Source organism: Passer montanus, unplaced genomic scaffold, assembly GCF_014805655.1.
Source record: "Passer montanus isolate IOZ18808 unplaced genomic scaffold, ASM1480565v1 scaffold25, whole genome shotgun sequence".
Lineage (NCBI taxonomy): Eukaryota > Metazoa > Chordata > Aves > Passeriformes > Passeridae > Passer > Passer montanus.
The window spans coordinates 6,782,055-6,797,768 of record NW_024367149.1 but is presented as its reverse complement, the minus strand read 5'-3'; the positions used below and the strand labels follow the sequence as shown (position 1 = coordinate 6,797,768).

Below are 15,714 nucleotides of genomic sequence, written 5' to 3'. Positions count from 1 at the left end.
GAGCTCATGATATTGTCATCTTTTTCTAACTTTTCCCTGATAATAAGGCATTATTTTCTGATCCTGAGATTATACATACTGCGTAGGATGCTTATGCAAAATACACATTTAATAACCCAGGAGGGAGCTTTGGATAGAGAACATGACAAGTGTTGTAATAGAGATTGATTGCTCCTTCTGATCTTAGCTAATCTCCTATTTATTTGTGTTTGGAGCGGGTAAATGACGGAAACAATATATCATTTCAAGGTCTCTAGGCTATTTCTTTTCCAATGCAGTGAGAAGAAGATAAAATATGACCATTATCTAATTCCAAATGCCTTGCTGGAGCTGGCAATACTGTATCTGGACCAGGATAGAAGAGAAGAAGCAATAAAACTTCTGGAAAAAGCAAAGTAAGTGAAACGCCTGTGTTGGTATCTGATGGATCAGTTTGGTGTTTCACTGGTTAGCAGGAAGCAGAATAATTTCATTAATATCATGGCAATTAATTTCATTTTTCCAATGGGTGCATGCGTGCCTTAGTTTTGGTTTGGGCCTTTCCAGTGGTAGCTGTTGCAATTGTTCAGTCATGGACTTGAAAAAAGAGCCAAAAAAACTAAGTATCTTAGAATGTCAAAGGCTTCATAAGAAATAATCCATGTGTAACAAAATGTAATAATCTTTGTCGTATATTTGCTTATTCATATAAAGATGTATTAAATTTAATCAAAGCTCTGTGTTATGGCTAAAATAGCATTACTTAAATTGATGGCCAGCAGTGCCTGTTCCTTTCCTTGATGAAATACATTTAAGATAATGCTTCAGGTTACACTTGGTATCTTTGTATTGTTTCATCTGCATCAAGGCAACTAAAACACCTGCTTTTACTGTTTTGTGTGATTGATTTTTCTAGCAAAGTAGGTTTATGGGAAGTTGGACTTGATCATGTGTGTTCTTTGTTATAAAATTAACAAAATATGAGTTTTGCCTCTGTTTGAACCTTTATTAATCTGCTGAGCCAAAATTTTGGCAGTGATGGGGAGGGAGGAAATCCAACCCAAACAACTCTCCCCCTCTTCAATCACCCAGCAGCAGCAGGGTAGTTCACCTCTGCCTGGGTCCTGAATGAGGCCAGATGTGCAGTCACTGCCATGGGTGTGAGCAGCTACAAAACTGATGCCTGCCCTTGGGTCAGAGAGGTCAGACAGAGTTTTTATGTTGCTTTTTGTCCAACTCAGGCAACTCTGCAAGTCAGAGTAGCAAATCAAGTCTAACAAGGATTATGCCAAAAGCCTGTCAGCACAAAAATTAAAATATTGCAATCTTTAGTCTCCTGTGCTACTGAGCCTGGTTCTTTGTAGACTCATGGAAGACATCAAGAGCAGTAAATATTGCATTAGCAAAGTGCAGTGGAAAGTGTTTCAGCTGGCTTCATGTTCCTCAAAACACACCTGTCCTCATTTCCTCTGTTCAAATCTCTCTTAACAAGAGATGTAGAAATGAATGATTTGGAGCTGCTGATTCCAAGTCAATCAGCAGAAGTTTGTCATTGCTGCTTGGCCATTGCATCTTTCCCTGGCAGCTCTGAGTGTCTCAGGTCCTCTCAGGAGAAGGTGTTTGGTTTAACAGACAAACACCTTTGGCAGCTCTAAAAAATGTGCTGTGCCCAGTGTATGAAAGCTGCTACTCAACACTTGCTGTGCTCAAAGAACTCTTGAAAACTGTAATGACTGGGAAAAAAAAAAAAGGCACAAACAAAAAACCCCAAACAAACAACCAAAAAAACCCCAAACCTGCCCTCATTACAAACCCCCTTGTTTCAGTCAGTCACAGTAAGGGTACAGCTCTTACATTTCCACCCGTGGCATTAAAATGTTCTGGGTTTATGAGCTTTCAGCTACCAACACTGAATGTCTCAGGAGCCACGAGAGGGAGAGCAGAGCATTGGTGGGGCTGGGGCTGCAGAATTCAGTTTGCAGTTGGCAGGAGCGCAGGCGAGCGCTTGGCTGGTGCCTGACGTTTGATTTGCCTGACCTAAATCCACATCCTGCTGCTGGCTTGGATCCTCAGCTCTGGGAGAAAGAGTGGGACGAGATGATAAACAGTTTTGGCTTGGTCATGCATGGAAATATTTCTATTTGTATGACTGTAAACTACAAACAAGAATATCAGTGTACTCATGAGAAATACAGGCTCGGCATGGCAAAATTGATTTCATTTGAAGGAAAAACTCCAAGGGCTTTTCAGATCAGCACACAGCAGAACCTGGCCACCTCCTTTTCTCAGTTAGCCTCTTGGGTGTTGCATACATAAAATTATAAGCTGGTGTAGGATGGGCATGGAATTTCTTGTCTTCACCAAGAGACTGGCACCGCCACAGACAGATACCACGCTGCCATGCTTTGAATTATGAATTCAGAACTGAAATGCTGTTAAGATACAGAGAGTTTAATACTTAATGTTATGTTTCTGTAAAGATGACAAATATCTTCTACAAGAAAATTAGCATGGTCTAATCCTCTTTTGTATCTGGATTCTGTATCCATCCTGTAGGAGGTGACATGTTAATTCCTACTAAGTAGGATCTGCAATTTCTATGTGGTCCTGGGGCAAATTTTCATTTTTCAATATAAGCTTTTCCATGGAAATACAGGTTCTTTGAATCTTCCAGTAACTCTTTAGAGCATGACAGAACTACAGGAAGCTATAGGCAGGTGACAGTGCAGAGCTAGGTGCTAGATGTGTGTGGTGGAAATCCTGCCAGTCTTTTCCTGGGATGGTGAATTGCTCCTCAAAAGCTGATATGGAATCTGGTGTGTGCCCACGTTCTCTTTCCAAGCTCTGGAGCAGCAAATTGTCTGCCTTCATTTCCTACACACAGAGTTCACATTGTTGCCAACCATAGGATAGAGATGGGGTGTTTCCCTCCTCTGGGTCAGGACAGCTTCCCTTCTCTCTCTCTTTTTTTCTCTTTTTTTTTCTCCCTTCCTCTTTACTTTCTTGAAATAAACCAGACTTATTAAAATTATTTCTTTAAGTGCTGAAAATATTTGTATTCAAATCTGTCATTTACACTTTGAGGGGGGAAAAAATTGCTCTGATTTCTGAATGTAAACTAAGTGGATGTTACAGATAATTAATATGGACTCAATATTTTGATTGAGTGGACCAGATTCAATTTCTTACTAAGCTATATTTTTCTGGTAATTTCCAGACAGTGGAACTACAAATAAAGAACAAAGAGCTGCATTGTTTGGCCAGGAGCACATGCCTTGTATTTTAGAGCAGGCAACAAAGGAGCTTGTGAAGAATTTTATGCTGTCTACTGTTGTTTTGCTTAAAACTGTAATACAAATATAACTTAGAAATGTTTTTAAAATGTATATTAATCGGAGTGGATCTTCTTTTGTTTCAGACAAAACTACAAGAATTACTCCATGGAAACAAGGACACATTTCAGAATTCAAGCTGCCCTGCACCAAGCCAAATCCGCCCCAGAAAATGGAATGCACTGTGGAGCCTCGGCAGTGTCGTAACTTTTTCTTCTTTGATGTTCTGTTTGTTGCAAACTTTGGTGCAGAAAATTACTGACACTTTAGAATTATTTTTCCTTTTCTTTCAAGTCAGTGAAAAACCAAATAACTTAAAATTTCAAAGGCGATGCATAAAACATTAATCTAGTGTAATAATATGGCAAAAAATCTCTCAAACCAACCATAACCCTGAAAAATATTGTTTTTTCCAACAGTGGCTTTTTGACACTTACACACACCTACATCTGTGTAATTAATTTTTAATATGGCAAAAAATCTCTCAAACCAACCATAACCCTGAAAAATATTGGTTTTTTCCAACAGTGGCTTTCTGACACACACACCTACATTTGTGTAATTAATTTTACAATTGTGTGCCTTTTTCTTGCATTTGCAACATTATGTTGTAGCTTGTTTAGTGAAAGGGGAACATTGGAAAAAAAGAGCAAACAGCAAAACTTTAAGATTTCCCGATTTAATCTGTTAGTTCTAAATGTTTGTTTGCATCCATACTGCTAACAGCTGAGAAGGAAGCATTGCTTTTTCCCAGTACCTGCTCAGTTGGAATGGTGGGAGAAAATCTCACAGCAGGGAGGAGCTCTGGATCCTGGGCATGTCTAGTTGTGCACAGAAAACTTCTCTTTACCAGGAGAAGCTATTCTCTTCACATTTTTGCTTCTGTAAGAACCCTGCTGGTGAAAAGGATGGTCTCCCTTATGCAAATACCTTGACTTTTTCTTTAGTTTGGTTTTCCTATCAAGTCTGCTGCTTGTAGCAGCTGAATTAATTTACTGAGGATTGCGAGGGGAAAGGTGGTGATGGCATAAAACTGCATCACTTCTTCTTTGACAATGGGAGGTTCTTAGGAAATGTCTTTTGTCAGAATGAACATGATCTGAAGCTTATGTCAAATTGAAAGCACAAGTCCTTGAAGGTCATTTAGGAAATGGCAATGCTGCAGTGGCTGGAGCAACAGGAGTTACTGGGACAGTGCAGCCCTTCCTGCAGTGGCTGCTCTTGGGATTCCCAAGCTGAGATGTCCCTGCTGCACAAAGCTGATGTTCCCTGTGCTGAGGAGGCTCCCTCAGCACAGAGGACAGCCCTTTATCTTTCTGCTCTTTATTGATCTTTTGGGAGATTTTCTGTGTTAGGGGCTTTGAGAATAGAGCAGTGAGCTGGCTCTGCTTTCCAATGCTGCCATGGAATTCCTGCTTTGCTGGAAGACTGGTGAAGTCAGTGGTGCCACAGCTTTGCCTCGTGTTTGCTGTTCTCCAGGCTAGCTCCATGTCTGTATGCCTCTGGGGTTTTGGGGCACACTTCTACCTCCCTCTTGAAAGAGCTTCTTCCCCATTGCCCATTCTGATGGGTGGAGATGGGAGGTCTTCTGACAGCCCTTTTTCTCCAATGGAGATGTTTGTCAGGAGGATTCATATCTATGTACCTCACAGTGCATATCCTTTCTAAAGTGATTGTTCCCAGCAGAAGAGAAAATTGACAGTTTATAGCTCTGCTTTTGCCTCCTCAAAGGAAATTAAATTGTTTTATAACTGTAGATTAATATGCAAGGAGACAGAACCACCAGTTCCTCAACATGGAGAACTTGCATTGTCTTAAAAATATATGCCCTTTATAAAAGTCTTTGCAAGTTAAGAATCATAGATGAAGAATGCATTTTTTTAAAGTGACTTTCTCAGATAAATTCAGTTCTGATAAATTTTTCGATTCAGTTAAAATTCAGTATAAACAGTTATGCTATTTACATTGCTGCACATCAAAACTTCAGTGTAAAAATTCAGTCATTCTTTGTATAGAATAAAAAAAGTTTCTTGTTCTACTTCATGCATATAATGCCTCTTCTTCCAGTTGTGTCCTTTTCAAATATTTTGGCATCCTTAGCATCTTTTAAGCAAGTAATGCCATGTGAAAATTAGCATAAATTGTACTTTGCAGAAAGTGAACAATCCTTCTGAGTTTAGATTAATTTCTCATCTTTGAAATTTCACCCACAACTTGGTTTTGCCTGATCTTAGATCACAAAAGGATGTACTGTGTGATACTCAGCCAGCTTCCCTGATGCTTTGCAGCAATGAAAATCCCAAGATTTTCCTGTGGTTTTCATAACCTTCCTAAGATTTTCAGAGTCATCTCCAAACACCAGCACCAGTCACACTGTGGACCTGTTCTCCAGCTTCAGCTGAGTGCTTTGTAGTTCACTGTGATGTTTGACTCCTTGGCTCCCCATTTGCTCCCAAGCCATAGCAAATAATCACCTTCCTTATGCAATGAGGATTTATGGACTGTAATAATATGGATTCACCTGAGGAGAAGATGAGTGGAAGGTCTGGTACATTGTCACTGTGTAAGTTTTTTTATGTGTTACATTTGCCCAACATCACTGTACTCATCAGTCCCTGCATTTTGGTGCTCCTCCATGGCAGGGATCCAAACTCCTTGGGGTCAGTCTGGGCTGGAAGCTCAGTGCTGGGCTGGTTTTTCCATTGCTCCTCCAGCAGCTGCTGTGTGGTGTCTGGAGCAGCTCTGCAGGACAGTAAATTGCTTCATCAGTCTGGAGTCCCAAATGCAGTGAATCAGGGGAAGCACAAAGGTGTGAGTTGTCCCCTCAAGGTACTCAGCAGGAAATAGCAGATATTGTCATTGAATTGCACAGCAGAGACTGAAGCATGGCCCAAGATTCAGGAAATGGAAGTATGACTGCAGATGGATACAGTCCACACCTCAGCTGCAGAAGGAGCAGTTTCTGCTGCATTCAAACACTGAACTGTCTGAGCAATGCTTGAGAAACCCACTCTGTGCACCAGCTTTAGCCAACAACTGCTGCAATCAGCTTTTCCACATCCTCAGCAAAGCCAGAGATGTTACCCAAAACCAAAAATTACTCAGCAGAAAATTTTTCTGCACTTGGTAGGACTTTTATCATAAAACCCGCAAACTTTATTTCTTTTTCTATGTATCTTTTTAAACTAGGAAGTGTTTTCCTGCCAGTAACCAGGGAGGGGTAGAAATTCCTACTCAGTTTCCTGGATGTCTGCAGCAGCAGCCGTGGTGGCCCATGGGACAATGCTGTCACCTGAAAGTGGTGCTGGCAGGAAGGGCGAGGCAGTAAAAGGGGCATCCCTTTGTGATGAGCTCTGTGATGTGGAATCCCTGTGTGCAAGGTGAACTGAGGGAGGAGAGGGGCTGAAGAGCCAGCAGCTCCTGCTCCTGTGAGCAACACGAGATGAGATACAAACTGTTGGGTGAAGGATGTCGGGCTGGAGCTGGACCTGGACACAGCTTTTCTGGATGGTTAGAAGAGAGTTTGGTGAAGTCACAACCATGAAACTGTGATCTGGAAACACACATTTAAGATTGCTCAACTCCACCTGTGTCACAGGAGCCTGCTTTGCTTGCTGACACACAGTTCAATTGCCATGCACAGCTCAGACGTGCCAGCAGGGATGGGTTCAGGGACTGTCCCCTTCTGGCTGTGCCCGGCCTCAGGCTGTTTACATCTCAAAGCTTGGCTTAGGAAACAGCATTTTATGAAATACAGCAGCGTAGAACAGGATCTTATCAAACATTTCCTCCCATTTCACACTGGTTTTGGCATTAAATTCTGTATTGAGTGCTTTAATATTTTTAGTTATCTATGGTCTGGGTCCAAGACTAAAAGCTCACTAAAAGCTCACAGGCAGACAGCTTCTGGCCCAAGAAAGGCATCAAGTAATGTTTGTCCATGTGAGACAAAACTTTCCTACAGGTCAGTCCCAGAATGCAGAAAGCACTCCCAGGAGTTCAAATACAACACTCAGCCTCCAGTTCCACCTGCAAGATGCATTTCTTTGCCTTCTCAAGCATAAAAACACAGCAGCAAAGCAAATGTATATGAAATGACCAAAACAATGCATTCAACACTGTTCCCCTCTGGGAGGAAGAGGAGAAGATAAAGAGGTGAGTCATGTTGTTTACTGCTCTACAGGAAAATGGGTAATGGTTGGCAACATCACTGATGAATGAGACTGGGCGACCTGAACAGACTGGAAAAGAACTTGCTTCTTTTCTCATTATGTTCTGCAAATACATTTTGGTAGCAGGTGATGTGCAAAGCATGTACTAGCAAGTGTTTTAATTGAATGATTTGTCATCATAGAATATTTTTTAAAGATGCTATCTAGGCTTGCTTCAGGTGTTTAAAAAAAAAATCCAAGCTCTTTCTTTTAAGGACATGTCCAGTCAATCCCTGTCTCCAAGATTTATGAATAGCAACAGGGCTAATAAATACCTGCATGCACTGTTGTAAAGTTCTGCATAGTGTTTGCTCAGATTCAGTGATGACTCTGTAGAACTGGGCTGTGCTCCATTATCTTCTGTGTTTTTTTTAAACCTCAGGACCTACTTATTTTCATTGCTGGCTAAGCATAGGCAAAATGTTTATTTAGAATTATGCATTGCAGGGAAATCTACTTGCTTTCTCTTTCCTTGGCTATTTTACAGGAAGAATATAAACCAGAACAGTTATAACCCCCTGCATGCTCTTTTTATGGGCTGATTCCATTTTAAAAAAGGCAAAGAAAAGTTTATCTTGTGCTAGCAAAGTACAGGAGCAGCACTTTCAGGCCTGTGGCCTAGAAGTAATGTAGTGATGTGGTGGAAAGAGAAGACAGGCAGAAGCTGCAATATTCTGGACAGTTTTCCTCTTCCTATTCCTTTCATCCTGCAGTGCACAGGTGTGAAGGTAAGAACATCCTTGGTGCTGTGTGGGATGTTTGTCTGCAGTGCTGCAGCCCTGGGGCCATGCTTGGTGTCAGCTGTGTCACAGGGGCAGTCCCAGGAGGAGCTGGTGCTTGGTGAATGTGGTGCTTTCCCTGATGCTCTGGGGAAGGTGCTGGTGTGAGATGCCTGCAGATGTGGAACAGGAACTGTATCTCAGTGGAGTTCTGTAAATCATTCTGGGGAGTGAAGCAAGGCTGTGAACTCCAGAGGATCCTAGAATTACATGGCTCATGTTCAGTGTAATTTTTATCTGGGTACAGTACCCAGCACTGCTCTCACCACCACCAAGGTTGTGCAGCTGCAGAGGTTTTTAGATGCAAACATCAGGGCCAGTTACAGTTTTGATATTCCAGTCATAGAGGCAGTATCAGGTTGGAACCTCAAGGATCATCTAGCCCAGCCTTTCTTGCCAAAAGTAAAGGCTAGACAAGGTGGCCCTGTACCCTGTCCAGCTGAATCTTAGAAATATCCAGTACTGAGAGAGCTAACACTGCTTGGGGAGATTATTCCAATGTCTGATGCAATTTTGTGAAATTTTGGTTTACGTTTCATTCTTATGGCTTGTGGATACCTGAGTCAGGTTTCCATTCTGTGATGTTGGCTGGGCTCATCACTGATGCAAATAAATATTGGCATTTCTAAGGAACAGCAGGAATTCCATGCACAGTGTCTTTGCTACAGCTCTGTTGTTTGATCTGTCACACACACACACATACATAAAGAAAAGCTATATAAATATACATAAAACATCTATGTATGTATGTATACTCACACACAGTGGTAACAGGTTCTGGAGCCAAAGCTTTTTGAAAAGTTAACTGCTTGAACTATTTATTAAATTCAGGACTTTAAAAAGGCAAGATACTTTAAAAAGAAAAGAAAGTTTTGGTGATGCTGAGGAAAATGCAGAGGTTAAAGGCCTTTACTAATGGTTTGCAGTAGGATCACACTGCAGGACTGTGCAGTTTGCAGCATTCTAGAAGATGAAATCCCAAGGCAAACATGCAATCTAGCAAGAGTCCTCCAGTGGGGTAACCTCACAAAAATGCAGTTTTCTGCTCTAGATTTGAAGGCATCAGTTTTCACTCTGGACTAGCAGAGCTCTGCCTCAGTGGGACAGTGCCTGGGATGGCTCTGTCCTGCTCAGAAGAGATTTGGGAGTGATTCATCCTTTCCCCTTTTGAATTCTTGCCTTGTCTGCCTCCCTCAATCTGCTTCCCCAGCGTGAATCCTGGATTACACAGGCAGCTCCTGCTAACGTGGCAGAAGTGTGGGCAAAAGAGGCTGAAAAGGTGAAGTTTGCCTGTCGTGGTGCAGTGAGAACCCTGGCAGAAGCGCAGCCAGGGAGCAGAGTGAGGCTGGGAAAGGGCTCAGTGTGGGCAGCCAGGGCCCGTGTGGTGAATCCAACATTTACTGCTGTGTGCAGAGCTCTTGACATGCCTCCCTGGAAAGAAAGGGAAATGTTTTGTAGGTGTTGGTGCTGAAAAGAGCAGGTTTATTAGGTTTCTGCTGCTTGTTTTCCAGCCAGGAGGACACAGGAGGGCTGGGGGCTCTCTGTGCACGCTCCGTGTGGCTGGGCCCCTCTTGCTGAGTAAGCAAATACTCGGTGCTGTGGGAGAACAGAAAGGGCTCTGCACAAAGGATTTCTTCATTATAAACTCCTCTCTGCAGCTTTTACTTAGCAAAGTGTCAGAGCACAGTGAATGTTGTAATGAATCAGTTGCTAGCGTGAAAATAAAGTTATTTCTTCTGCTTAAATCAAAAAGATGCTTTAGCAGAGTGCATTTAGACTGTTCTCTTTATCACAAAGCATTAACTTTGCATTTCATACCAAGAATTCCAAAGCCCCAAACTCTTATCCCAGAACAGGTTTAAATGCAAGATAATCTACAAAGGATGGTTAGCATAAATTATATTCTTCAAAGTTAAATACTATATAAAAGGAAAAGCTAATCCTTGAAGCTAATTTTTATTCTGGGCATTAAGTCAAGAAGGGTTCTTCTGAACAGATTTTATTCATGTGTTTTATAGGCTGTCAACTAGAATGTATGTTTTTAATAAAAATGTGGTATCTGTAACAAACTCTGTTTGTAATCAGCCAGCATCCACATTTTTCCTGTGTCCTTTTAATCCAGGATTTAACTGCTGAGAGCCCCTGTATGTTTAGCTTCAGCCATCTTGTTATTTATTTCACTGGCAGTCTGACTCAAAAGAATTTTCATCGTTACCACAATTGCACAAGGACAGGAAATGTCAAAGTCCTGAAACTGTGGCAACTGAAGTAAGTTCAGGTATTTCATAATCCCTCAGCCCAGAAATGTACCCTTCTGCCACTGGAAAGGGAGACTGTCAGCCTTCCAAACACGGAACTGCTTTCAGCCCTGGGAAGCTGCAAGACTGTAAGAGCTTTTAAACCCTTATGTGGCTCATGTTCCTTAGAAAGAAATGCTCTGGGCTGGGTTTGTTTGTTTATCTATGATTCTCCCCCAGATTTACATAACGAACTGGCAACAAGTAATAAGGATTACCATCCTTAGATGTAAAATTATTAAAGTGGTAATTCCTGTAGCATGCAAGAATTTTTAAGCATGAAGATCTGTACAAAACTGAGTATTCCTTACTTGTCATTACATCTCTGGCTTCAGGTTTGTGGGAGTTTCCCTCTCATGCAGGAAACAAAATCCATTTCCTACTCTAATGTGCAAGTGGAACCAAGCAGATCCTTGCTGTGCCTCCTGGGTGCAGGTGCTCCCTCCCTCCCTGCAGTTTCTGTGCAGGGGCAGCAGTGATGTGGTGCCACTGACCTGGGGCTGTGGCTTTCACAGCCCCTGTCCCTTGTGCTGCTGAAATGGAGCCTGGTGCCCCCTCAGCCAGCAGGGTCTGTGCCAGGGCTGCTGTGCCAGTGCCAGCTCTGAATTACAAATGCCATCACTGCCCTCAGTGTTTCCATCACACTGCACAGCCCTATGGAAATGCTTCACAGCAGCAGCTCCTGAGGGCTGTTGAGCACCTCCATGCTCAGGTACCTGCACACACTGGCTCTAAGAGGCTTTTTTGTTTGTTTTTTTTTCCTTCAAACTGCTTTGCAGACATTTTTCTACAGACCTGCCCACCCTGGCATAAGAAGGACTTTGGGCGAACAGGTCCAGGTGAGGCAGAGCCAACTCCTTCCCCTCACTCAGCTGCAGGAGACTCCAGCTGGGAACAGCTATGCTGTGCTGGACTGTCTTCATGTGTTTGAAGTGCAAGTAATTTGCTAGACACCTCTAGGACAGGAGGTAAATATATCTTCATCTTATAGATGGTAGAAATAAAACACTGATCTGATTCCACAATTAGCTAGAATTCAGGTTATACATTATTTTGCATTAAATTTAGATAAATTCTTCTTGGAACTCGAAATCACCCAGAACAGTATTGTATCTAAAAACTTGAAAAATAATTTGATTTATTTGTTGTATTTACACATTTGTCTTTAAGCTAAAATTTGAACTTTTTTGGAATGGTCATGTGTCATCAGCTCCAGTTTTAGCCCTTCATACCTTTTTGCTATTTAACAAGTATTTTAGTAAATGTAATTTCTTCCCTTAGCCCAGTCAGTATCAGTATTAAAAAGTTCAACTGCTCAGGTGTCAGCTGCCTAGGAAAGCATTCAGCTCAGTAACCCATCACTTCCTACTTCTTTTAAATCATTCTTAATCAAGTATTGTAATAAATAAAGATTAATACCACCATGACAACACTGTTTTTTTCAAATTGTTCATTTGCCAGTTTTAACAAGATAAAGAAATGAATACTTAATGTGGACATTGTTTTACCAAAAAAAAAAAAAAAAGAACCCAACCCCTGAAACAAACAGACAAAAAGGAGGACACAAAGGAACACACATGGAATGATGAAAAGGAACAATGATATTGCACAACTTCAGGTCTCTCTTCCCAGATTTGGATCCATGTAATTAGGTATGCATGAATTCAGCAAAACGTTGTGTCCAGATAAATGTGTGGCCATTTGAGTGAAACTAGAACTGCAGAGTGTTTTCAGTTCCTTCTGACTGCTCCTTGGAACTCTTCTCTAAGGGAGCAGGGTGCTGTCAGCTGCAGGAATAACAAACAAATGTTGACTCTCCATTGTGCTGACCAGTTATCCATAACCCACAGAGTTACAATTCTCCTCTACTGCAAATGCAGTAAGTCCTCAAAGGACATGGGTCTTTAAACACAACTTCTTGTATCAAGAACTCAAACCACATCTGAAACACAATCCAAGAATATCCCCCAATTTGCTGTGGTTAACTTGAGATTGTGTTTCATTTCATGAGACCAGGGCTTCTCACTGTGTCAGGGTGGCACTGAATGCACAGAAGTCACAGTAGGTACAGCAAGGGAGTGGGGGAGAAGAAACAAGGAGAAAATCATGCTGAGTGGAAAAAGGTCTTTAGAGCTACAATCTTTGCTGGAGCCTCTCTTAACAAGCACGTACTGTTTGCTACAGAAATCAGGGAATTGTGTCATTCTGGCTATAGCAGGACTGTGTGCCCCTCCACCGCTACCCTGACACTCTGTGTTTATATAAACTTTGCATTTATGTGCAGAACAAAGTCTATTTTTCTCCTCTCTGCATTCATTCCTGTTTGGTGGACTGATGTGCCAGCCAGCAGGGCTCAACAGATACATTTAATACAGGAGACTGGGATACAGTATGTTTATTCTTAACTTCTGATAACCTAAGAACTACAAGAAGGAGAGATGCAGTATCCATTTGCTATTATCCAAGACAACCATTTTAGGGTGAAAAAATAGAATAAGTGATCAATGCTAGCGCTACATTAGTTCCAAATTATTTTTTTTTCAGTGATGGCAGCTTAACTATTTATTGTTCATCTGGCCCACTTTTAATCTGATAAAGTTAAAGGTCACATATTAAAGTTTAAGGACTGTTATTTCATCAAAACTGAAGGACATTATTAAAAAAACCCATGAAACCAGAATTTCACTGCAGGACTTGTGTCATATCTTCATAATCTGTATCACTTGTAGAAAAGGGATAATGCATCTCAGTTTGCTTATAAGCTAGGAGATCACTTTGAAGTCTGCATATTCCTAACTGCAAACAAAATATAGCACTTTTAACAGGTTATAAATAAACTGGTTTTCAAGCATAGAGCCAGCCCAACAATAACAATACACTATTAAAAAGACCTAAGGCAATGAATTCCATCTCCAATGGAAAAAAAAAAAAGAAAAAGAAAAAGAACTGTGCAAACAAGCTTAAAACTATTTCTTTGTGCCAGTGTTATAAAATGTAGATTTCAATAAAGCCTTGACCCAAATGCCAGGACTTGTGAAAAGAATCAGAACAAAACTGGTTACTTTATTTAGGAAAAAAATACTCTTATCTTGCTGCTAATAAAATTGGATACACGCAGTTTAAACATTTACAGTTGCTGTAACACTTTACACAATTCCTATATATGGGTGTAAGAACAAACATTAAAAGACAATGGTGGGTCAAGGCTTTACATTAAAAATAACAACCTACTTTTCTATAGTCTCTAAAATACTATGTTTTCCAATATTTGCAGCCATTCAGGAATATTTTTTTTATTTATTTATTAGGAAATGTATACTTTGTGCATGATCTTAATTCCTAATTCCTGGCTCTTTGGGCTGAATGACAAAAGGATCAAACCCATTGAAGTGGATGGTCTCCTCGAAGGTTCAGTAGAGAAACCCTGGCTCAGTTAGTCTCATATGATGAAAGCAGTGCTGCATCCACTGGCTCCATGCAGGATGGACAGGTAAAGGATCTCATCAACCAGTCATCTATACAGTCCAGGTGGTAAATGTGCATGCACGGCAGAAATCGGATAGGGTCCCCATAAACAAAGTCCATCATACAAATGACACATCTGGAAGAGGGAAAAATAAAATATTAAGCTTGTTGTTACCAACGTGGAAATTAAAAACAGTGTAATATCTATTCCTGGATGTTTTTAGTATTTGTAGATACTGTGAGGAGTAGCCTTGTGTGAGATAAAGGAAAGAGCCTCAGATGGATGTAGTGGTTTGGATTAAAGGGATCTTGGAGCCATGGAGTTCCAACCCCTGCCCTCAGCAGGGATGCTACTCACCACATCAAACCCTCTGCACGACTTTATTTATTTTTTTTAAAGCTACATTAAATCCCAGCCCCTGAAATAAGGCAAACCAGGATGACAAGGTCAGGTTTCCCAGGGTAGCATCCCAAACCAAGGCAACAACCCCGTCCCTCCCACTGTGTCCCAGGACTCACTCTCGGATCTTCTTCTCGGAGCCGTCCCTGCCGGGGTCGTAGACTCCCTTGGGAAGGTGCTGGATGAGGCCGATGCGCTGCGCTATCCGGATCTGCTCCTCCTCCGTCAGCTGCGTGGCCAGCCGCGTCTGGCTCGGCGTGGGGTGGTACACAGGCACGGGCACCTGCTCCTGCAAGCAAAATGGTTCCGTGAAAATCCGCCCCAGAGCTGTGCCAGCCTCCCACAGCACACTGCGATTCACAGTCCTACAAATATTTGCAGGAACTCCCACTCCTACTTTGCGGTTTTGGGGCTATAATTGTAATGAGAACAGGATAGAGGATCGAGGGCAGTGTTTGAGCAAGGAGCTGCTCGTGGTTGTTCTCTGCAAAAGCTTTTGATCTCCAGGAATTGTTCAAACAGGAGACACATGGACAAGAAACTCCACAAGCCAGCAATCAAATAAACCTTACAGGCACCTGGTGAAGCGCTAAGGTACAGAACTGAGCACTGTAAGGGCTTAGGGAGAGCCCCCAGTACCTGCAAATCTGAAAGCAGATTCCATGATTTTTATCTTCTTTTTACATTTAGGAAGAATTCTTTGGAAAGATGAGGATACTGGTTACTCTCATAAGTTTTAGAAAGGAAGGTTTTACTTTCTCTGTAATAACTAAAATGGATGTGAACTGCTTTGGGCCACACAAGCTTAAATCTAGAACTGTAGATTTAATTTTCATGTGTTAAAAGAATGTTACCTGGACAGCACAAACAACAGCTTAAGTAAGTAACCCAAGTTTTGTGTTCCATCTCATACACTAGTATGACTTTACAAGTTCTCCCAAGCTGGAATCAGCTATGGATATGTTTGAGGTATGTATTTTCAAAAGAAATACGGGAAACATATAGCTATTATGCAGTCCTCCCTTGACCACATTCTGAGAAATTTCTTTTGGATATCAATCAACTTTAGATCAGATATTTCCACTAACATTTATATTAACATGGTATTTAATTTACTTGCTTTTAAAGCATTTTTTGGTACATAAATACCAATTTTGAACAGGATACACTATTAGGACAGTATTGGGCAGTAGCCATAAATCTGCTATTAACAGGGAGGCAATTTCTTGCAAGAGACCCATTTAAACAGAA

General features: G+C 41.4%; 2 protein-coding genes across 9 annotated transcripts in view; one reads left to right on the top strand and one right to left on the bottom strand.

The window, feature by feature from the left end:
* The window catches only part of TTC39A (tetratricopeptide repeat domain 39A), a 42,962-nt gene extending 39,191 nt beyond the window's left edge, over positions 1 to 3,771 (top strand). For all 8 annotated transcript variants that reach the window (XM_039711377.1, XM_039711379.1, XM_039711378.1 and 5 more), the window contains 2 exons: positions 279 to 395; positions 3,398 to 3,771. In XM_039711377.1, the coding sequence (XP_039567311.1) occupies positions 279 to 395; positions 3,398 to 3,518 (238 nt within the window). In that variant the 3' untranslated portion in view covers positions 3,519 to 3,771. The remainder of the gene's footprint in view (positions 1 to 278; positions 396 to 3,397) is intronic.
* A 9,204-nt stretch (positions 3,772 to 12,975) lies between these two features.
* RNF11 (ring finger protein 11) overlaps positions 12,976 to 15,714 on the bottom strand; it is a 29,941-nt gene continuing 27,202 nt past the window's right edge. The window contains exons 2-3 of the mRNA XM_039711386.1: positions 14,583 to 14,752; positions 12,976 to 14,199 (exon numbers count right to left, since the gene is read on the bottom strand). Coding sequence (XP_039567320.1) covers positions 14,028 to 14,199; positions 14,583 to 14,752 — 342 coding nt within the window. The 3' untranslated portion in view covers positions 12,976 to 14,027. The remainder of the gene's footprint in view (positions 14,200 to 14,582; positions 14,753 to 15,714) is intronic.